The 22,154-nt window shown below is 51.3% G+C and overlaps 1 protein-coding gene across 1 annotated transcript; it reads left to right on the top strand.

Moving 5' to 3' along the window:
- Positions 1–8,897: 8,897 nt before the first annotated feature.
- ORMDL3 (ORMDL sphingolipid biosynthesis regulator 3) lies at positions 8,898–10,634 on the top strand (the record flags this gene model as incomplete). Its single annotated transcript, XM_080712229.1, has 3 exons — positions 8,898–9,071; positions 10,025–10,176; positions 10,499–10,634. 3 exons carry the CDS (start codon positions 8,898–8,900, stop codon positions 10,632–10,634), a joined length of 462 nt encoding a protein of 153 aa, XP_080568355.1.
- Between the last annotated feature and the right edge of the window lie 11,520 nt (positions 10,635–22,154).

The following is a 22,154-nucleotide window of genomic DNA, read 5'->3' as shown; positions in this document are numbered from 1 at the left end:
CCTGGCATATTTCTACTTTTCTACACTACTTTTACTCTCGGGAGGAATGCAATCGTCCATCGCAAGGAATGTACAGATTAAAGGATTCCTAAAGTGCCTCTCTGCCCTTGATTCTCAGAGTGGGGAAGTTCTGGTTCCCAGGTGTTGGCTCAGGGCCCAGAGACCCTGGCTGGCTCAGCCCTTTCTCTCTGGAGCCCCAAATAGCCAACCCTGGGGCTGGCGAGGGAGGCAGGGCAGAGTGCCCAGCGGAGATGCCTCCTGTCCTTCTGGCTTCTCCCCTGCTCAGAGTCTCTGGAGGTTCACTCAGAGCTCCTTTGCTTGGTACCGCCCCCCATCCTCCTGCATGCCTGGGGTGCCCCCCACCCAAACAAAACTCAACGGTCCGTGCCTTCCTTTCGCTTGCTCTGGGTTGCCCTGGACACCTTCCCTCAGGACACGGGGGAGTATGGGGGAGGGGGTAGGAGCATCGGGTGGCATTCTGTTCCCAAGAGTTAGGGCAAGGGGATTCATCTCCCAGGTCAGCCGCCTTCTGGGGAATGCGTTCCCTGTTTGTAATCCTGCCTGTCCTCTCCACCCATGGGGGAACGTGGCTATCTCAGCAGAGGTCTTGCCATCCCAGCCCCAGATGGAAGCACCCCAAAGCTGGGGAATGTGCCTACCTCAGCAGGCTGAGCAGCTCCCAGAGGGCAGGGAGAGCCCATGACCCCGGCTGACTCTGTTTTAAAAACACATTTCGTAAAAAATTAAAAAGTAATATCACGTTACACAGAGTTGGAAACTAGAGAATGAAAAAGATGGCCCCAATCCTTCCATCCTAATGCAAGGTCTATTTTTATTTTGTTGAATTTCCCGAGCCTCGGAGAGGCCCCACTATTATTCAAATGTGGAATAATTAATAAAGGCAGCACACCCAGGACTTCACTGCGTGCCAGGACTTGTGCGGAGCGGTGCACATTTATTGATCCGTTCACCCTTCAGCACGAGGTGGGTATTATCATGACTGTCACCATCTCCGTTTAGACAGGAGGTAACCGGAAAACAGAGAGGCTCAGGGACTTATCTAAGGTCACACAGCTGGTAACCAGAGAAGCTGGTAGTCAAACCTGGTGCTAAGATCTTACCAGTGGTGCTCTCGTTTTGCTTACCTTAAATAGTTAGTGCATATGCAAGTTTAGAAAATCTTTTTATCCTGAACAAGGAAGATTAGAGAAAAACAATATAAGAAACCTCATGTCCCACCACCCAGCTTCAATACTGATCACCTTATGGCCCATTTGTTTATTTTCCCGTGTCCCCAGTCTAGATTATTTTGGAATAAATCTGGTCACTGTATCATTTCATCTGCAAATTGTTTAGTTTTTATCTTTGAAAGATAAGTGGATTGTTTTTTTGTTTTGGTACTAGGTAGTGAATCCAGGGACATTCTGCCTCTGAGCTACACCCCTAGATCTATTTTATTTTGAAACAGGGAACTTAGTTTGAAACAGGGAGTCGGGCATGGTGGCACTTGCCTGTGATTACAGTACTTAGGAGAATGAGACAGGAGGATCAAGGGTTTGAGGATAGCCTCAACAACATAGCAAGACTCTCAGCAACCTAGAAAGACCCTGTTCAAAACAAAAAATTAAAAAAAGGACTGGGGGTGTAGCTTGAAGGTAGAATGCCTTTTAGTTTAATCCCCACTAGCACAAATGCTAAAAAATAAATAGGGTTTCACTAAGTTGCTGAGGTCCTCATTAAACTGCTGAAGCTGGCCTCCACTCTGTGATCCTCCTGTCTCAGCCACTCAAGCATTGGGATTACAGGAGTGCACCACCATGCCTGGCTAAGATAAGATTTTTTTTTTTTTTAAATCAAAATAACCTTGAAGCTTTGAAGGTTCACGAACAGCCTCAGCTACTTAGTGAGGCCCTTTGCAACTCAGTGAAGACCTGTTTCAAAAATAAAGAATAAAGCCGGGCGTGGTGGTGCATGCTACGCACAGGTTTAAAGCCAGCCTTGCTGGCTTAAGAGATCCTGTTTCCAAATAAAAATATAAAATAGGTCTGGGAGTGTAGCCCGGAGGTAGAAGGGTTTCCAGGAACCCCAGTACCACCAAAAAAAATTAAAAAAAGAATAATAATAATAAAAAAAAAGGCTGGGGGTGTAGCTCGGAGTAGAAAGCACCTGGGTTCCAGCCTCAGTACTGCAAAATAAATAAATAAATAAAATAAAATAACCTTGAGTCAGGCATGGTGGTACATGCCTGTAACGCAGTAATTGGGAGGATAAGGCAGGATGATCATAGGTTAGAAGCCAGCCTCGGCAACTTAGCAAGGCTATCAGCAACTTAGCAAGACCCTGTTGCCAAATAAAAGGTAAATAGGGACTGGTGGTGTATCTTGGGGATAGAATGCCCCTGGGTTAAATCCCCAGCACCATAAATACATTCATATACATACATAAACTTTGGCCAGGCATAGTGGCACACATCTGTAAGCAATCCCAGTACTTGGAAGGCTGAGACTGGAGGACTGCAAGTTTAGGGATCGCCTCAGCAACATAGCAAGAAGCAAGACTCTGCCGGGCGTGGTGGCGCACGCTTGTCATCCCAGCATCCGGGAGGCTGAGACCGGAGGATCGCGGTTCGCGGACAGCCTCAGCTACTTAGTGAGGCCCTCTGCAACTTAGTGAGGCCCAGTTTCAAAATAAAGAATAAAAAATAGGGCAGGGGGTGTAGCTCGGAGGTCAAATGCCCCTGGGTTCCATCCCCAGACCTGCAAAACCAAAAAGAAGCAAGACTCCCAGCAACCCAAGGAGACCCTGTTTAAAAAAAAAGGGTGGGGGGCTAGGGGTATCTCAGAGGTAAAATGCCTCTGGATTAAATCCTCAGCATTCCCCCTCCAAACTTTACTACAATACCATATCGTGCCCTAAAAGGTACAGTTCCTTAATATCATCAAATACCCAGTCAGCATTCAAATTTCCCTGATAATTTAATGAAATCTTTTTTTAAAAAAATAAATGTTGGTTTGTTTCAATCAGGACCCAAACAAGGCTTTTGATTGATATGTTGCTTAATCTATTTTAATCCATAAATCTCTCCTTTTTTCTCCTTCCAATCTGATTAAGAGATTTGAGTGTTTGCCCTCTAGATTTTGCTGACTTTATCACTGAGAGAACGCTTATTGCTGCCCTGTATCCTTATCTTTTTGCGTAAGCTGGCAAACATTTTCCCATACAGCCACAGAGTTTCCACAACTATATACTAAATGGCTTAATACTACTCCATCCAGTGGATATATCACAATTTTTTTCCCCTCTGGGTGCTGGGCATTGAACCCAGGGCCTTGTGCTTGCTAGATGAGCACTCTGCCACTGAGCTACACCCTCAGCCTGGCCATGACTCAATTCTTACGCACTTATGCTGCTTCCAGTTTCCCAACACGAACTCTTGCTGGAAGGGACAGCCTGCCTCATACCCTGCAGCATACTAACGGCTCTGCGGCATGAACAGTTTTTAGCTTCTCCGCACATGGTGCCAGTTGTTTACCCAAGGGGTTGTGTGTTCCCTGGAGCCTTGTAGAAGTGCTGTCACTCATCCTGAGCTGGGTTCAGGCCTAGTCGTGGCTGAAGGATGTTTGGTAAAGACATGGTAATTTTGAGGGCCAAGAGAAAGATGATGACAGGGACTCTGGCTAAATTAAGCAGAAAGTGATCCACACTATACCACAAACCCAGAGTGAGTCAGAACTCTGTTCATTCCTATTGTAAAAAAAAAAAAATACCTTGATAACAGGAGTTATTAGTAAGCAGTGGCAGGTCCAGCGACCTTTCTGTTGACTCTTGGATTAGTCAGAGCCTTGTTGGAGATAAAGACCCCGTCTAGTCATTGGACTTAACAGAAATGTGAGGAGACTGGCAAAGATCCACAGCTGGACCAGTGTGATGGAGGACAGAGACTCCCAGAGGAAAGTCAAAGGAGTCAAGCAGGTGTACTTTGGGGGGGAAAATGGAGACATTGTTCCTGTGTCAGTGCTGGGCAGGCTTCTGTGAGGGTATCATTCAGATGCTTGCTTCTATCTGCAGAGGGCTGAATATAATAAGGAAAGGCCCTTCACCAGCCAGGTGGAGCTTCTGGGGGACACAGGCAGAGTTGATTACTTAGATCTTGGGATGAGCACACTTGAGCCACTGGTCCTGGAAATATCTGAGAAACTGTCTGTTCTGCTGCTCTGGGGTGGTTCAGATACCCACCTGCCTAGTGCCTCTGCGGGTCCCACTGCAGCTTTGTGACAACTATTTCCTGAGAGACTCCTGAGAAGCGGTGGGTGGGTCTGAGGGAAGTGATCCCTAGGTCCCTTAGGCAGCTTTCTCCCTGTCCTAACACACTCGGTTCAGGGTGCGTTTACAGCCAGCCAGGTTGGCACTCCATGATATCATCTGATCCTGCTCTTCCAGCCCTGCCCTGCACAGCGTGGACTTGGAGAGGAGCTGGGTGGGGGAGTGAAAACTACACAGACGAGGCCCTCTTGTGTGGAGAGTGGGCGTGACCCAGGAGACCTTAAGAGCCCTTTAGTACAGCTTCTTACAATGCAACAGGTGCTTTACACACATTCTTTTGAATTCCCACAACCTTGGAGGTAAGGTTTCACAGGTGTGGACCTGGAGATTAAGACAAGTTAAGTAATTTGCCCAGGGTCACAGACACTGCGGATAAAGGAGTGCCTGCACGGTCTCCTAGGCAGTAAAGCCTGTGTCCTTGCCTTTAGAACATGCAGACATGAAAATTGCAAACCAGAGCTGCCATCCAAAGCCACACTCGTTGGCTTGAGGCAGAAACGCCGGCTTCTAACTATTCATTAAGGAATCTCCCTCTATGACACCTGGCCTATTCTGATGCAAGGAGATCCAGGGAGCGGCGGGGTTCCAGGCCAGCCTGGATCAGGTGTAACTGAGAAGTGGGCGGGTCTGGACAAATGTTGCCCACAGGCTCCATTCCCTGCGCTATAGACCATCACCCCAGGCGGCGGGTGAAAAATACACTCCTAGAAGCGCCCGAGAGGGCAAAGGGCCAGGCAAGTTTCTGGAGGGGCCAGTGCGCAGGCAGCTAGGTGGAGTGGGAAAATCTCTGCACTGGGTCGGAACATCCCACCAAGGATCTACTGCAAGTTACTTAAAACTCCTAGTTTCTTCTTCTGAAAAACTCGAGCGAGGGCTTAAAGGGCCCAGGCGCAAAAGTTGGAATGGTTATGCACCAGAGACAGACCTGATCTCACTGTCGCGCCACGGGAAAAGTTCGGCAGTGCAGCTCCAGTGAGGCCAGAGCCCGAGCCCGAGCCGGGGCAAAAACTACAACTCCCAGGAGGCGCCGGGCGATCGGCGCGTGACTATGACGTCATGTGGCCGGCGCGGGACGCTGATTCGGTCGGAGCTGCCAGCGGGGTGCTGCCGCCGCTGGTTGTTACAGCTGCTGGAGCAGGCGCGGCCCCCGCTCCCGGGTTCCCTCCCGGCCCCTAGACCTCCCTCTCCGTTCGGTGAGTTGAGATGGGCAACTTCGGGGTAGCGGGACCGGGAGGCCCCGGGGCTAAAGGAGGGGCGGGAAAGAAGGTGAGGGCTGCTGGAGAGGCGCCCCGGGCTGGAGGAGACCTGGGCAGGGTAATTGGGGGTGGAGGGAGTGCATCATCGGAGTAGGAGCCTGAAGGAGAAAGTGGGAGTAGGAGGCCGGGAGTGGGGCGTCCGGGAGGAACGCTTCGGCTGGAGGTGGGGGTTGGGGGTGGGGGGCGGGGAGCGGCTGGACTTGGGAGAATAAAGGCTTGGCTGCCTCCGGGGCTTTGTGAACGCGTGGAGACCGGTGTGGGGCCCCCGACTCGGCCAGGCCCCCAAGTGCGAGGTCCCAGGCTGGGGAGCAAAGCGGGAGGCCCTCCTGCCCGAAGTCGCACGCAGCAAACCCCAACAATAGTGAGGACTCCGCCTCCTCGCTCCTCCCTGCCCCCTGTTTAGAGAGGATTCTTTCCACTCCCACCGCGCTCCCCTGCTGGGGAGGCTGGGCCAGAGCGAGAGGTGAGCCGCTGAGGTCCTGCAGGTTGGGGGGTGGGCGGAGTGGAAATGACTGTGGCCCGCGGCCACGGACTCCCCGATGGGGTCCGCAGGGTGCAGGCCTGGGTGTTTGTGTTCCTCACTCAAAAGGTAGGACGTTCGCTGTTTAGAGAGCTGCTTTTACCTGGGGGAGGGCATGGGAAACACGCCTCTGGTGGCTGCCCTGGGGCGCACTCTGGCCTTGATGTGAATGTCTGACCGACTGGCTGGGCCGGGATGTTTACGCCCTGAGTTGTGGAGGAGGAGAAGAAAGGAGAGGGAAAGAACTATCAGCTAACAAGTGGTTAACAGAACGGAGTCGCTTCAGGCTCTGGTTTGAGGCAGGTTATGAAACCACGGCAGGGGCTGGTACTGGCAGCCACCTGCCAGCTATCTCAGCAGAACTTTTCAAACTCAGCTGCTGGGAACCTCTGCGACTCTCTTATTTCTTCACTTCTGGGAGAAAGGTCCGTTGATTAACTAACTAATGAGACTTGGACCCATAGTCACATGAAAGTTTCAGGTGTGCTTCCTGGCTGTCAGTCTTTTTCTTAGTTTATCCATCTCTTCTGTCTTTTGGGGGAGTCTCTTAGGTTCTTCTGCACTTTTTTGTGTGTGGTACTGGGAATTGAACCCAGGGCCATTCTGCCTCTGAGCTACGCCCCAGCCCTATTTTTATTTTTATTTTGAAAAGGTGTATTTGCTAGGTTGATGAGAGTCTCGCTACTTGCTGAGGCCATCCTTGAACTTGCAATCCTCCTGTCTCAGCCTCCCAAGTACCGGGATTTCAGGTGTGTAACACCACACCTGGCTCATAGGTTCTCCTGTAATGAGGACGCATAGTGTTCAGGCTTCGGGAAGAAGCTTCCCAGGGTGTTAGCTGGGACACAGGACTAGGCTTCTCCTGGATTCATCAGGCTTTGTTGGATGCCCTGTTACTGACAGAAAGGGGTGTAGGGTCTTGGAGGTAGGATTCAGCAAGGCTTTTGGCACTCTTAGAAATGAGCGCTGTGGAGGGTTAGAGATCTTTCTTCACCTACACCCCTGTGGGTCTGGGGAGGGGGCAGCTGTTTTCTGGTGAGACCTGGGGAGCTCTTTCTCCTTCAGAGCCCTTAACCTCCCCCCAGACCCCCGCCCCATGTGGAAGCTTTTATGTAGTAGGTGTCCCTGGGGTTGTGTGAAGTCCCAAGGCCCTGGGAAGGTAAACAACTGATTTTCTAGTTCTTGGGTTTCTGTTAGGCCTAATTATCCAGCTTAATGGACCTTGCCAATGGGCCCCAGGAGCATCACTTCCACCAGGGTGTACTCTAAGCCAACGTATGTATGCTTGGCTTGTTGGGAAACTCTGCTGTGGGTCCCGTTTCCCCTGAGGTCCCTAAGCTTGGAGCTAATCTGAGAAGAGGAAACTTGCTCCTCTTCTGACTACTCTGCTGGCTTGGCTGGCATCCTGCCAGATAGAGATGATCTCTGAGTCTAAGGGGGTTGGTATAGGGGAGCAAGGGCGGTGGTCTTCTGGGCACTTTCTTAATATCTCCATCCGGGTCCCTTTTTTACATTCCCCAAGAGAGGTTGTTACTACAGTGATGGTCTTGGGGTCTTTAGTAGGCAGGACCCTCTCTTAGGTTAGGGGGTGAGCCATCTTTGCCTGCCTTTTGCTGGTCACAGGGTCCTCAGGAATCTGGGGACAGCCAAGCATTTCCCTCCTTATCTTCTCTGCTTCTCCCTGCCCACTCTGGGTTGCAGCCACTAGTGTTTTCTGGGCATCAGGGGTAGCCCTCTGGTTCCTCCTGCTGTAGGATTCCACTATTGGAGCCAGGCAAGGGAAGGGATGGCACTAACTTATACTTGGAGATGTGCTGGGAAGGGAAGCTAAGGTAAAGGTGGGCAGGACAGAGAAGGAAGGAGGGAGGCCACAGGTATGGTTTTGTGTCCTTGGGGGTGGGGCATATTGATGTGTTTCCAGCCAGCCCCCTGTGGGAGCTCTAGATGGTGGCCATGTTCTCTGCCCTCACCTCCCCTTTCTCTGGTGGGGTAAAGGGCCCTGGTGCTTTGGCACCAGAATGGCTGGCATCCCAAGGCTTAGCCTGAGTGGCTGCCAAATGGATAAAATGTCTGGATGGGTTGTTTTGTGTCACCAAAAGGGAGGTTTCCAGGTCTGAGCAAAAGTTATCCCTGTTCTGCTGGGTTTTTTTCTCCCTCCCTCTTTCTACTCTGCCAGTCTTCCTGAGCTGAGGTTTGGGGAGATTCAGGACTGGAGAATTAGGGGTAAGTAGGAACAGAGACCCCAGAGCACTTCACCTACTGCTGCCTACACCCACAGGCCTCACGTCCTTTTACTCCTGTGGCAGGGGCAAGGGTAGGAGAGGCCTCCCACCAGGCCCTCAGTGAGACAGCAGGAGTTACAGTGCGGGGAACTCTAGAGGAGCCAGGCTTCCAGGCAAGAGAAGTGATGCTAGTGGAGGAATGCTAGGAAGAGGCCCTCAGGAATGCTGTGGGGGCGAGGTGGGGGACGGGCATTGATCGCTCTGCTCCAGGGCTAGGCATCTCTTGATGACCTGCCCCCTCGCACGCACTACCTGGCGCTGTCCTGATGGGAGGCGGCGTAGGGCAGCCCGGTGCCAATCCCTGCTCAGCGGTGGGAATGATTGGAGCTAAGGGCACACGGACTTTCTCCAGCCTCCACACGGGAAAATCGAAACAGTGGGTCTGCGTGGAGTCCTCATGGAAGGCAGAGGCTGCCTCTCTGCCGGGTTTGGAGGGTGTGAGGGGCAGGGAAAGTGGCATGACCCGTCTCACCTGCGTGGCTTGCTTGCAGAGCAGCAGTGGCAAGGGGTGGCAGGATGAATGTCGGCACGGCGCACAGCGAGGTAAACCCCAACACGCGGGTGATGAACAGCCGCGGCATCTGGCTCTCCTACGTGCTGGCCATCGGGCTCCTCCACGTGGTGCTGCTCAGCATCCCCTTCGTGAGTGTCCCGGTCGTCTGGACCCTCACCAACCTCATCCACAACATGGTGAGAGCTGGCCTGCCCCGATCGTATGGGCTTCTGCTTCTTTGTTGTTTTTTTCTTTGTTTTTTTTTTTTTTTTTTTTTTACAGTACCGGGTATGGAATTCAGGGGCATTCTACCTTCGAGCTAAACCCCTAACCCTATTTTTTATTCTTCATTTTGGAACAGGGTCTCACTGAGTTGCAAAGGGCCTCACTAAGTAGCTGAGGCTGGCTGAGAACTTGGATCCTCCTGTCTCAGTCTCCCAAAGGCTGGGGTTACGGTTTAGGGCTGCTTCTTGAGGAGGCCGAGGGGTAGGAGGAGCCTGCCAGGCATGGGTGATGTCCTGACAACTCTGTTGCCAGAGCCCGGGCCAGCTCTCCTGTCTCTGCTCCACTGCCCCTTCGTTCGGGTTCCAGCCCTGTGCACACCCATATACAGGATCAGATCTGCAGATGTGTGGGCATGTCCGGGATGTGCTGGCTTGGGGATTTGAACATGACCACTGAGAGCTGAATCGAGGGCTCGAGTGTCCGCAGGACCAGGAATCCTGGTGTCTAGCCTCGTGTGGAAAGGCTCCTTTCCCTTAGGGTCTCACACCACCTTCCACTCTTGCCCTTCTCCGCCCCATTAGCACCTGCTGCCTTGTGCTTCTTGGGTGGGCAGGGGTCTCGTCCTTTCCCATCAGCTTGTCCCACCTGGCTGGCACGTGGAGAGTCCAGCCGGGATAGAGGGGCAGCATCTCTGTGCCTGTTCTCGGCCAGCACCTCCCCTTTGTAGTGCCCTCATAGCAGGCCTGCTCTCTCCCCCGGGGGTCCCCCGTTTTTCTCCTGCTGGGTCCCCGGTTGCTCCACCCTGACCTCCAGCCCGTAGCCTTCTGTCTGGCAGAGGGATGCTGCAGATCGCCTGTGACTTGCTGGGAGAGCAGAGCTAGGCCCTTTCCCTTTTGCATTCTCTAACAAAGACACCTCTCTCCAGGGCATGTACATCTTCCTGCACACGGTGAAAGGGACACCGTTCGAGACCCCGGACCAGGGCAAGGCGAGGTTGCTAACCCACTGGGAGCAGATGGACTACGGGGTCCAGTTCACGGCTTCTCGGAAGTTCCTGACCATCACGCCCATTGTGCTGTGAGTGTCTTGGCTGGAGGACAGCTGCAGGCAGGGCGAGGCCTGGGGAGCCTGGGCCCAGCCGGGCTCTACCACCTCCGGCCACTGCCCTTCAGGTGGGGCTGAACCAAGAAAGGGGGCGCGGAACGCCCCTGGGTCTTCCCCGGGCTCGGGCCATGGGCCTGGGTGCTGTGGGGGCCAGGGTGGGGGGCGTCTCGTTGGCTTGGGAGGTCTTGCCACCTCCTTCCGGCCTGGGGGCCCCTCCCATAATCCTCCCCTGTCAGGATTCTGAGGGAGGAAGGGGCCTTCAGTCTTTGACGTCTCTCCAACCTCTCCCCCTCAGGTACTTCCTCACCAGCTTCTACACCAAGTACGACCAGATCCATTTCATCCTCAACACCGTGTCCCTGATGAGCGTGCTAATCCCCAAGCTGCCCCAGCTTCACGGGGTCCGGATTTTTGGCATCAATAAGTACTGAGGACGAGGCCCCTGCCCCAGCCCGGGACGGCTGGGGAGGGTGGAAGGCCTTTGCTATGATGCTGAGGACAAGGAGCCTCCGGACGCTGCTGGAGACGGGGGGCGCCTCGGGGCCTCGTTCCCCCAGTAGTCGACTTGGAGTAGCTTGTAGTGGGGTTGGGGCGGCCGAGGCCCCGGGCTCTCTCTAACCCATTCTGAATTTTTTGATCTTTTCCTTTTGTCTTTTGAATTGAGACTCCGTGGGGGTGGTCACGGAAGGGCTGGGCTCCCAGGCCGCCCGGAGCAGCTGCGAGGTTGGGCTGGGAGGCAGGGAAAGCCCTGCTCAGCCCTGCCAGCTTGTTTACCCACAGGCAGCCAAAGCACTTTAACCCGTCAGGGAGCAGAGGAAGGTACGGCTTCTGGATCATTTCCCTTTAGTTCTTTAGGAGGTAGGGTGACACTAGTGTGTTTCTTTTTTACGTATTAAAGCAAGGGTGTGAGGGCACCTCTGCCCTCTGGGTGGAGGGCTGTCTAATCCTGGTCCCAGGCTTCTGGTGACTCCCCTGTGCACCTGATCTTGGTGCTGGGTGGGGGTGGGGAGGGTGAGGAGAGGTAAGGTGGGGTGGGCATGCATGGCCTGCTTCCAGAGGTGAGCGGCCAAGGCTCTGCCATCCTGGTCTGGTAGAGGTTGGGGAGGGAGGAGTGGGGGTCTAGGTGGGGTGCTGATTTGACTCTTATAAGAATGGGCCGCGCTGCAGCAGCAGATGGGCTTGTTAGAAGGGGGTGGGCAGAAGCTAGATGTAGCCTCCTGGGGGAGGTGAGCAGGGAGAGCAGCCAGCTTGGGTCAGCTTAGCCACGGGATGGTGATGGCGACAGGGAGGGGAGGCTGCTGTGGGCCCGAAGCTCCTGGGTTGGTGTGGGGTGGACGTGGGTGGGAGGGGCCGGGAGTCATTGCAGGCACAGGTCTGGCCTGACACTGTCCTCCGCGGTGATGTGAGGAGTGTGGGACAGCTGTGACAGAAACGATGGACAGGGCGCTTCCGCAGCCCCTCACCTCGCGATGGGCAGGGCCTCTCGTGTTGCAAGGATGTGTGGGGCTGTGAGGCCACCCCACGTGGAGTCAGTGGGCTAAAGGGTCCGGCAGGACCTGGGCCCAGCAGGGCAGTGGAGCGAGCCAGGGGCAGGCGCAGGCACTGTCTGGCTCACAGAGGACAGAGGTGGGGAGGGCCTTGGCCTGAGTGTGGCTGGAGAGGAGCGCCTTTCCTCCGAGCCTCTCCAGGGGTGGGAGGGAGGCCACTCATTTTGTTTTCTGCCTCCCAGGCCCCCACCCCCACCCCATGTATCATAGGGAACTTTCACCTTAAAATCTTTCTAAACAAAGTGTGAATAGGATTTTTACTCCCTTTGTACAGTATTCTGAGAAATGCAAATAAAGGGCAATGTGTTCCTGTTTCCCTGTGTGTGGCCTCTGCTTCCTGGAGGGCCCTGGGGGAGGGGGCATCCCGTGGGTAGCAGCTGCTGACGTGGTGGGGACTCTGGGCCTGCTGCCTCTGGCTTCATAGACGGGGGCCCTTCAGTGGCTGAGGAGGGCGTCAGTTCAGTCACTTACAAATGGGGCAGAAGCACCCACTCCTTACCTCTGAAACTCTCCATCCCTCCCTGTTTCTCACTTCTCCCAAGGTTTCTCCTAGCTGCTCCTGCCTGGAGGGCTGAACTTCCCTCTCAGCCTTTCTGTCTGAGGGACTTTGATGCTTTCTCCTTCCAGGAACCCAAGTGGGAGGGGGAGAGTTACCTCTAGGACTGCTCTGGCCAGGAGGGGGAGGAGCCCTGCAGAGGAGGAATCCTTATCACCTGAGGACGCTGGCTTTTCAGGGTGTTCTGTGCAGTATTATCTGCTACTCCTGGGACAGGTACAAAGTTCCAGGCAGGAAGGAGGACCTCTTTCCAGCAGTCTGGTTCCTCTGGCCCTGGTCCAGTATTCATGACATCCTTGGAGTGGGGGTCAGGAAGAGTATGGGATCTTGGCCCAAGTCCAGTCACTGTCCCACTCCCCAGGTGGGGCCTGCACAGTGTTGGAAGCCCTGGGAGTGAGGCCGCCCTGGTGGCCTCCGTGGCTTCCAAGAGCACAGCCAGGGTGAGGTGCAGGGCATACCAGCAATGATCTTTGTTCTAATCCCAACTCTACCCCTTACTGTGTGGCCTGATCAAGTTACCTCTCTGAGCAGCAGTTTCTTCCTTATTGTGTAAGGATAATACCTCTTAGGGCTGTTGGGAGCAATAGCACGATGCCTGACACGCAGTCCACACTTCATGCGTGCCAGCCAGCCACATTCTATTAGCATCACTATTTCCTTAGATATTCTCTCAGAACTGAGGGATGCAGAGGTCAAAGGCAGGCTGGGCGCCTGAGGGCGGTTATCTTGGAGGAAGGATGGAGGGGTGGGAAGCCCCCACCAGAAGCCTCTCTCTGGGAAGGAGGTAGATGAAGAGGGTAGGTGGGATCCAGGTGAGGAGGGTTTGCATCTCGCTGGAGGGTACAGAGGATGTGGGTGTTGAGAGGCTGAGCTCCCTAGAGGTGGTGACTGCCCTGGCTCTCCACTGCTGCCCTGTTGAGCAGGGCCATTTAGGTGCTGGCTCCGAGGCCACCCTCATGTCCTTGGCACAGCTATGGTTGTTGCCGGCTGGCACTTGGTTGATACCCACTCATGTTCCTTTTCTCTATTGCTGCTCACTGGGTTGAGTGGTCCAGAGCGCTCTGTTCTGCACCATTTTTCTGGCCCAAACTTACTTAGAATATGTATCAGGATCTTCCATTTCTTTTCTTTTTTTTTTTTTTTTTTTTTTTTGGTGGTACTGGGGTTCCTGGAAACCCTTCTACCTCTGGGCTACACTCCCAGACCTATTTTATATTTTTTTTATTTGAAAACAGGGTCTCTTAAGCCAGCAAGGCTGGCTTCGAACCTGCGTGATCCTCCTGTCTCCTGTACCACCACGCCCACCCGGTTCTTCCATCTCCTTTTTGGGTCCAAAAGGAAGAAAGGAGTTCTGGCCTTACTGGCCTCCACCCCAGCCATAATGTGGCTAAGGGGTGGGGCAGTGAGCCCTACCCAGCCTTCCAAGAAGTGCACCATCTAGAGACCTTTGAAATATTTTCTAGCTCCCCGATGCTCTGAGGCTAGGAACTGCATGGAGATCTGACAGGGGATTCTGATAATTTAGTGGACTTTGAAATGGCTCGTGGTCCTGGCTGCACACCCGGGTTGAGGGAGAGTTGAAAGTTGGCTGTCAGGATGGGGACAGGCACAGGGGAAAGAGCGGTGGGTGAGTAGGTGCCTGGGCCAGCCAAGGGACTTAGGGGAAGGTGGCCAGAAGGTAGGGTAGGGAAGTGGAGCCCAGGAAGCTTGGGTTTCTTTCTGAAGTCAATTGACCACCATCTTAATGAGAAATGGCTGGTAAGGAGGCACACATCCAGTTGTGGAGGGAGGGAGTCCCAGGAAGAAACAGCCAGCTGGAGCTGGTAATGTGAATTCCCCGCAGCCATGTTTCTCATCCCTTCCTGGTTCCTCTGTTCATTAACGTTGGTGAGAGTCTGGCTCAGAGATGGTGAGCCTGCCTTCCCAGCCTTCTGACCTCTGGAACAGCTCTGCTTTGGTGGATGTAGAAAATAGTTGTGTCTGGTAACCCCTCCTCCATCTTTCCTAGAGAGTTCCGCGAGGGGCTGCGAGAACCTGGGATCTTCACTCTTTTCTATTGTCTCTGTTTTCTAAGAACAGAGAAAGTAAACCATTCTAGGACCTGTTTATCCTGAAACTTTTGGCTCTTCCTTGGCCCCTTGCTGTTAAAGGGAGAAGATTTAAAAACCTGAACCAATACCCTCCTCCTTCAGACTGAAGCTAGTGTCTTTTCTTGGTCAGTCCAGGCACAGTGCCCAGCCTATTTAAGGAAATCACAAGAGCCATGGTCTGAAAGGTGGGTGCTGGAGGGGATACGATGCTGTCAGAAACATCAGTGATAGACAGGCATGGTAGCGCACACTTGTAATCCCTGTGCTTGGGAGGCTGAGACAGGAGGATCGTACAGGTTTGAAGCCAGCCTCAACTGGCTTAAGAGACCCTGTTTCTAAATAAAATATAAAAATAGGTCTGGGAGTGTAGCCTGGAGGTAGAAAGTCCCTGGGTTCTATCCCCAGTACCACAAAAAAAAAAAAAAAAAAGAGAGAGAGAGAGAGAGAGAGAGAGAGAGAGAGAGAGAGAGAGAAAGAAAAAGAAAAGAAAAAAAGAAACATCAGTGATGCTGGTAAATTCCACTGTTTCTGAGGGGGATGAGGAGGCCCTGGGGACACTGCTACCACAGGACAGACCTCACCCTGCAGGACGTACTGGGGAGATGGGGCATGCCTGTGTCTACCCCACCCCATTCTCAGCTGCTGCTGCTGCCAAACAAGTCAACCAGTTGATTTGTACATACATTTCTGATCACCTCAATTTTTTTTTTTTTTTTTTTGCAGTGCTGGGGATGGAACCCAGGCACATTCTACTTCTGAGCTACACCCCCAGCCTAATTTTTTATTCTTTATTTTGAAACTGGGTTGCAAATGGCCTCACTAGGTAGCTGAGGCTGTCTGCGAACTGCGATCCTCCTGTCTCAGCCTCTCAAATGCGTGTGCCACCACGCCTGGCTATAAACATCTCAATTAAAAATTTTTTTTTGTGGTATTGGGGATTGAATCTAGGGCTGTTCTACCTCTGAGCTACACTCTCAGCCCCCTTTTTTGTGGTACTGGGAATGGAACCCGGGGGCCTTCTACCCCTGAGTTACACCGCAAGCCCTATTTTATTCTTTTACTTTGAAACAAGGCCTCACTAAATTGCTAAGGCTGGCTACGAAACGACATTTTTCTTGTCTCAGCTTCCTAAGTACTGGGATTAAATGATAAGTTAAATGATACTTAACCCGGGGCTTCTGGAACCCAAGAAACCCCAGGAATATCTGGGCTCTAAGGCAGGAGCATGGAATAATTAATTCACGAACCTACATTTCTCCTGTCTCAGCCTCCTAAGTACTGGGATTATAGGTGTGTACCACCATGCCCCCTTTGAACACCTCAATTTAAGAAATGCACAGAAGAGCTGTGGAGGAGGAGAGGGAAGGGAAGTAGACCTTTATTTATATTGGAAATCATTCCTATGGTCTTCCTTCCCCATTACTTCCATTTGTAATTTCTGAGCTCTCCTTGTATATTTATATGTTTACCATTTAAACAGATGGGTAAATGGAGGCAGTGGCTGAGAGGCTGAAGAAGGAAGCAGATTTCACAGCTAGAGCCACCCGGACTTGAAGCCCAGCTCTTCTGTTGACTTGCCGGGCAGCCTCGGGACAAGTTAACTTTATCTTTCTAAGCTTCAAGGTCCTCATCTGTCAACTCTAGAAGAGTCAGATGAGAATAAATGAAAAAAATAATTTATCACAGCGCCTGGCACAGAGGGAGCACTTAGTAGAAGTGAGCTTCCATCGACAGTCTTTGGAGTGTGTGCCTATAATTCTTGGGTTTCAGAAGCCCTGGGTTAAGTATCCTTGAACCCTCACTTGGAGACCCATTTCAATGTCTCACCCTGAAATATGGAAAGGAGTTTACCGTATTCCATAATAGGACAAATATAATTTTTTTTTTTTTTTTTTTTTTTTTTTTGGTGGTACTGGGGTTCCTGGAAGCCCTTCTACCTCCGGGCTACACTCCCAGACCTATTTTTACATTTTTATTTGGAAACAGGGTCTCCTAAGCCAGCGTGAGCGGCTGGCTTCGAACCTGCGCGATCCTCCTGTCTCTGCCTCCCAAGTGCGGGGATTACAAGCATGCGCGGATTACAAGCGTGCGCCACCACGCCCAGCAAGAATTTCTTGATATAAAAAACGATAAAGGGTTTTTATAGCTCAGACCTTTTCTCTTTCTTTCTTTCTTTCTTTCTTTCTTTCTTTGCTTTTTTTTTTTTTTTTGTGTGTGTGGCACTGGAGATTGAACCCAGAGGCATTCTACCTCCAAGCTACACTCCGTCCCTACTTTTTATTCTTTATTTTGGAACAGGGTCTCACTAAATTGCAGAGGCCCTCACTAAGTGGTTTAGGCTGGCCATGAACCTGCAATCCTCCTGTCTCTGCCTTCCAAGTACCAGAATTACAAGCATGTGCCATCATGCCTAGTTCTGACTTGGACCTTTCTGATGCCACCCATTTCTCTTTACTAGAGCTCATACCAAGATACGGGAAAATAACAATTTTTGCCGGGTGTGGTGGCACACGCTTGTAATCCCAGCATTTGGGAGGCTGAGACCGGAGGATCATGGTTCGCAGACAGCCTCAACTACTTACTAAGGCTCTCCGCAACTTAGTGAGACCCTGTTTCAAAATAAAGAATAAAAATCAGGGCAGGGGGTATAGCTCGGAGGTCAGATGCCCCTTGGTTTCATCCCCAGACCTACACACAAAAAAACCCCCACAATAACAATTATTATTATTATTAGTAGTAGTAGTAGTATTTGCAGTACTGGGGGTTCTACCTCTGAGCTAGAAACCTAGGCCTTTTTTTTTTTCTTTATTTTGAAACAGGGTCTCATTAAATTGCTGAAGGCCTCGCTAAATTGTTGAGGCTGGCTTTGAACCTGTGATCCTCCTGCTCAGCCTCCCAAGTACTGGGATTTTAAGTGTGTGCCACCAGGCCCCACAAGATGGGAAATAATTCTGAAAGCACCACTGAGCAGTTTTGGAGCGCCTGTGCTGCCGGGCTCAGGAACAGTGCCCAGAGGCTCAGAGGTGGCAGGTCTTTCCACACGGGGAGTTTAGCCAAGCAAGCAAAGGGTTTTAGGAGAAATTTCAGACTAGTGGTTTTCAGAGTTAATTCCCTGAAAAGTACATTGCCAAGGGCCCATTCTAAGAACCAGTTCTCAAAAATTTAGTTTGCTAAGTTATCCATTTATTGAAAACAGAAAAATCCTTTGACTTGGTATGTTTTGCCACAGTCTTATTCCCCAGACACAGGGTAAAGTATGTCTGGAAAAATTTTTTTTTAAACTAAGGCAAAGCCCATTTTGTTTGCAAACATAATTCAAAGGAGAAGGTGAAACCAAACTTTGAAAAAAAATCTTTAGTATGAAGTAAGTTGGTGATTTGATTTCCAGCAACTTTGTTCTTTTTTGAAACATTGTTTATTAATTTTTTTCTTTTTCTTTTTGCAGTACTAGAGGTGGAACACAGGGATATTCTACCTCTGAGCAACACCCCAGCCCTATTTTTTATTCTTTATTTTGAAACAGGGTTTCACTGAGTCACAAAGGGCCTCACTAAGTAGCTGAGGCTGGCTGTGAACCGCAATCCTCCTGTCTCGGCCTCCCAAGTACTGGGATTACAAGCATGAGCCACCAGCCCCAGCTTGGCCTTGACAGTTTTGAGCAGTCCTGGCATAATGTAATATGTCCCTACTCTCTGTACTGGAGTTTTTCTGACATTTTCCCTCATAGTTTGAATGTGACTATGGGTCTGGGGAGAAAGACCCCTGAGGTGAAGCGCTCTTCTTACTCTGTCCTAGTGTATCGTGCCGTCCACACGCCGCTGTGCTGCCGGGAGGCAGTGTTTGCCTGGTTTCTGACTTAACTTACTCCTCCCTGCCACTCTTCTCCATCAGGCGTTCTTTGTGAGCCTAAGATTTTATTCTTCTTTCCTCTCACAGTACACGCAAACTTTTATATTGCTCAAGAAAAGAATGGAGCCGGGCATGGTTGCACATGCTTGTAATCCCCGCGCTTGGGAGGTGGAAACAGGAGGATCGCACAGGTTCGAAACCAGCTTTGCTGGCTTAAGAGACCCTGTTTCCAAATATATATATATAGATATATATATTCTGTCATGTTTCTGCCGGTTTCAAATGTATTTTGTTCTGGAAATCCAGCCCTGCCCCCATGACCCTAGCAGGTTCAGGCCTGGGAAGTCTGAGAGAAAGGCATGGTGCTCATGCAGGTACCCGCAGACCTGTCACTAACCTCAGGCAACAGTTGGCTCAGTGTCAGGGCCCTGATTAGCATCTGATCAGGCAGGGTGGAGTCCAGTCCACGCATAAGCCACTTTCTTATGTGAAAAGTGGATATACTTTTGCCTGCATAATAGGGTTTTGGTAGCCGGGGGTGGTGGCGCACTCTTGTAATCCCAGCATTCGGGAGGCTGAGACTGGAGGATCGCGGTTCGCGGACAGCCTCAGCTACTTAGTGAGGCCCTCCACAACTCAGTGAGACCCGGTTTCAAAATAAAGAATAAAAAATAGGGCAGGGGGTGTAGCCCAGAGGTCGAATGCCCCTGGCATTCTATCCCCAGACCCACACATGCACAAAAATAAATAATAATAATAATAGGGTTTTGGTGAGGGTCAAATGAAATCAGGTGTGAAGTATCTTACCACCTACCATGTGCAGGCCCACACTGGAAATGCTGGCAGAGTCCTTTCCCACTTCCTACCACTCACCCCAGAGTGGGTAAAGAGAACTGCGGTGGGGCGCTGGGTTCCATCATTTTCCAGCCTCCCAGGCAGCTATTTTCAACTCGGAGCTAACCAAAGGACTGGGAGAGGTGTCACTGGGAGGTCGGGCCTGGGATCCTAAACATTTCCTCCTTTCCTTTCTCCAGGAAACTCAAAAGGAAAACTACACCTTGCATTCCAAATATTAACAGAAAGGAAACTCCGGCTCTGGTGACAAACTGTGGCAATGGAAAGGAGGAACCCCTGAAGAGGGAGCCGCAGTGCAAAAGTTGGACCCAGCTCCTAAACAACTGCTGTCCAGGATGAAGAGAGTTGTAGGAGAGTCAGCTGTGGTCCAACTGCAGGCAGAGGAGAGGCCGCCAGACCCAGGCCTCAAGGCTTCCTGCAGACCTCCCTGAGCACCTTGCCCCAAGGAAGTGCGAGTGGCTCTGCTGAGCCCTGTCATTTCCTTCACAGTGCTTCCCACAGTTCTTAGCAGCACGCTGCTGCTTGCTCATCCTCTGCCTCCCTTTCCAGGAGCCAGAGGGCAAGAGCGACAATGCCTGGAACAGAGCAGGGGCTCAGCACACATTTGTCGAATGGATAGAGGAAACTGCATGAATTTCATGGTGGTGCATGCTTGTTATCCCAGTATTTGGGAGGCTGAGACAGGAGGATTTGGGTTCTCGGCCAGCCTCAGCTACTTAGTGAGGCCCTATTTCCAAATAAGAAATAAAATCGAGCTGGGAGTGTACCTGGGTTCAATCTCCAGTGCCACAAAAAATAAAATAAAAATAAAATAAAAAGGAAATCCACAGGTTTGAGGACAGCCTCAGAAATGTAGCAAAGAGCTAGAAAGACCGTTTCAAAACAAACAAAAAATACAAAAGGCTGGGAGTGTAGCGCTGAGGGTAGAATGTCCCTAGGTTCAATCCCCAGTAATACACACACACACACACACACACACACACACACACACACACACACACACGGGTTAAAAATGTCTACTTCATAGGTTTGGAAAATCAAGCAAGATAACTGTGTAAAGCATGTAGAGATTCATCAGTGTGCATTCTTTTTTCCGAGTACCTAAAGCAAACGACCCTCTCCCTTCCCCAGCGGGCAGAGGGCTGTTGTGTGAGGCAGATGAGCGAGCAAGGCCTGATGGGAGCGGAATGGGGCCCTCAAAGGACCTACGTGGGTGGGGTGGATCTGGCCAGGCTCTATCAGCCTGGGTGGGTGGCTGTGAGCCTGGAGGGGGGAGAGGGCTCAGGACTGAGGAGGAGTGAGGTTCCATGGACTTTGATCCTGCGGACCCAGCATTTGCCTCACCGAGACTGTAGAGCTTCCCTAGAAGTGGTAATCCCCATTCAGTCTGCTGTTAGTAGTGGGGTTCCTCCATTAATTTATTTATTTTGGTTGGGACAGGGTGTAGGGATTGGGAGGAACTGAAAAGAGGGAATTTACAGAGTGGTACCTGGTCTGCGTGTCTGCCTTTCTCTCTGGTGCTGATTTAACTACTGATTTCTGGGGCAAAACAAAGTCCTTTCCAGAAGGTGAGTGAGCTACTGGGCCTCCTATTCATACAGAATGAGCAAGGATATCATTTTGAAACAGGACAACAAAGCACTGAGAATGTAGTAGAACACACCCCATGGCGTGATCCTCAGGAAGGGGGAACTCTGCCTGTTGGAGAAGCAGCCTGGATGGAAAGCTGGCCTGGGGTTTCCAGGCTGTCCCCAGGACAACTTTGACTTGCTGTGAGCCCTCACTGTAGGCCTGATGGCCTAGGGAGCACACCTGAGTTCCTTGGAAGGCCTGTACCTGCCAGTGCTGGCTGTGGGAAGGATACTGGTCTGGAGACCTCTTAGCTCTGGTCCTGTTGATCTTGCCCAGCTCCACAGCCTTCCAAGCCATGCTTTTCCTGGCTTTAAAATGGAGGTGCTAGGCAAGAAGGTCTCTGTGATTCTGAATGCACTTCCTCTGGAATTTCTGGTTTTCCTCCTGGATCCCTGCAAGGTTCTACTGTTGAGGCAGACTTGGGAAGGGACAGAGGTCTGGGAAACGAAGGGCATGCTGCACCCTCTCTGGGCTTTGACAACCATCTAGGTATAACCGATGGCTACCTATCTGAGGGTGTAGGAAGGAACCTGCAAACATGCTTTGCCATCTACACACAGTGAGGATGCAAGCTCCTTGGCATGGGCAGTGGGGGCTCAGAGTCCAGGACTAAAAATTTCCATGCTTCAGAAAACAATGTCTTACAAGGTTCTAGAGCTGGCCAGAAGACTCTAAAATTCTTCTCTTTGCAAACAAAGATAGTGGATCATCGTGTTCAGGTAAGGATGGTAGCCAAGTGGGTTCGGGGTGGCTGTACACATCTACCCTTGGACTTACCTGACCCCAGACTGCCACTCAGGAGAGACCAGTGCCAAAAGTTTTTTTTTTTTTGGTGGTACTGGGGATGGAACCCAGGGGTCTTCTACCTCCGCGCTATACTCCCAGACCTATTTTCTATTTTATTTGGAAACAGGGTCTCTTAAGCCAGTGAGGCTGGTTTCGAACCTGCGTGATCCTCCTGTTTCAGCCTCCCAAGGGCAGGAATTACAAGCGTGCGCCACCACGCCCGGCTCAAAAGGTTCTAACTCTAGTATCGAGGTTGCATCTGTCTCCTTTAAACACAGTTGTTGTCATTGTGCAATAAAATCACCTGGGGGAACTTTAAAACTAGCAGTGTAAAGCCTGGCATGGTAGTGCATGCTGATAATTCTAATACCTGGGAGGCTGAGACAAGAGGATTACAGGTTCGCAGGTAGCTCAGCAACTCAGTGAGACCTTGTTTCCAAACTAAAAAAAAAAAAAAAAAATAGGTCTCGGGGTATGGCCCCTAAATTTTTATTTATTTTTGTTATTTTAATTAATTAATTAATTAATTAATTTGTGGGTCTGGGGATGGAATCCAGGGGCAATCGACCTCTGAGCTACACCCCCTGCCCTATTTTTTATTCTTTATTTTGAAACCGGGTCTCACTGAGTTGCAAA

Source organism: Muscardinus avellanarius (genome assembly GCF_963383645.1).
Source record: "Muscardinus avellanarius genome assembly, chromosome: 16".
Lineage (NCBI taxonomy): Eukaryota > Metazoa > Chordata > Mammalia > Rodentia > Gliridae > Muscardinus > Muscardinus avellanarius.
Note: the sequence above shows the minus strand (reverse complement) of the source record. Positions and strands in the feature narration are given on the sequence as shown.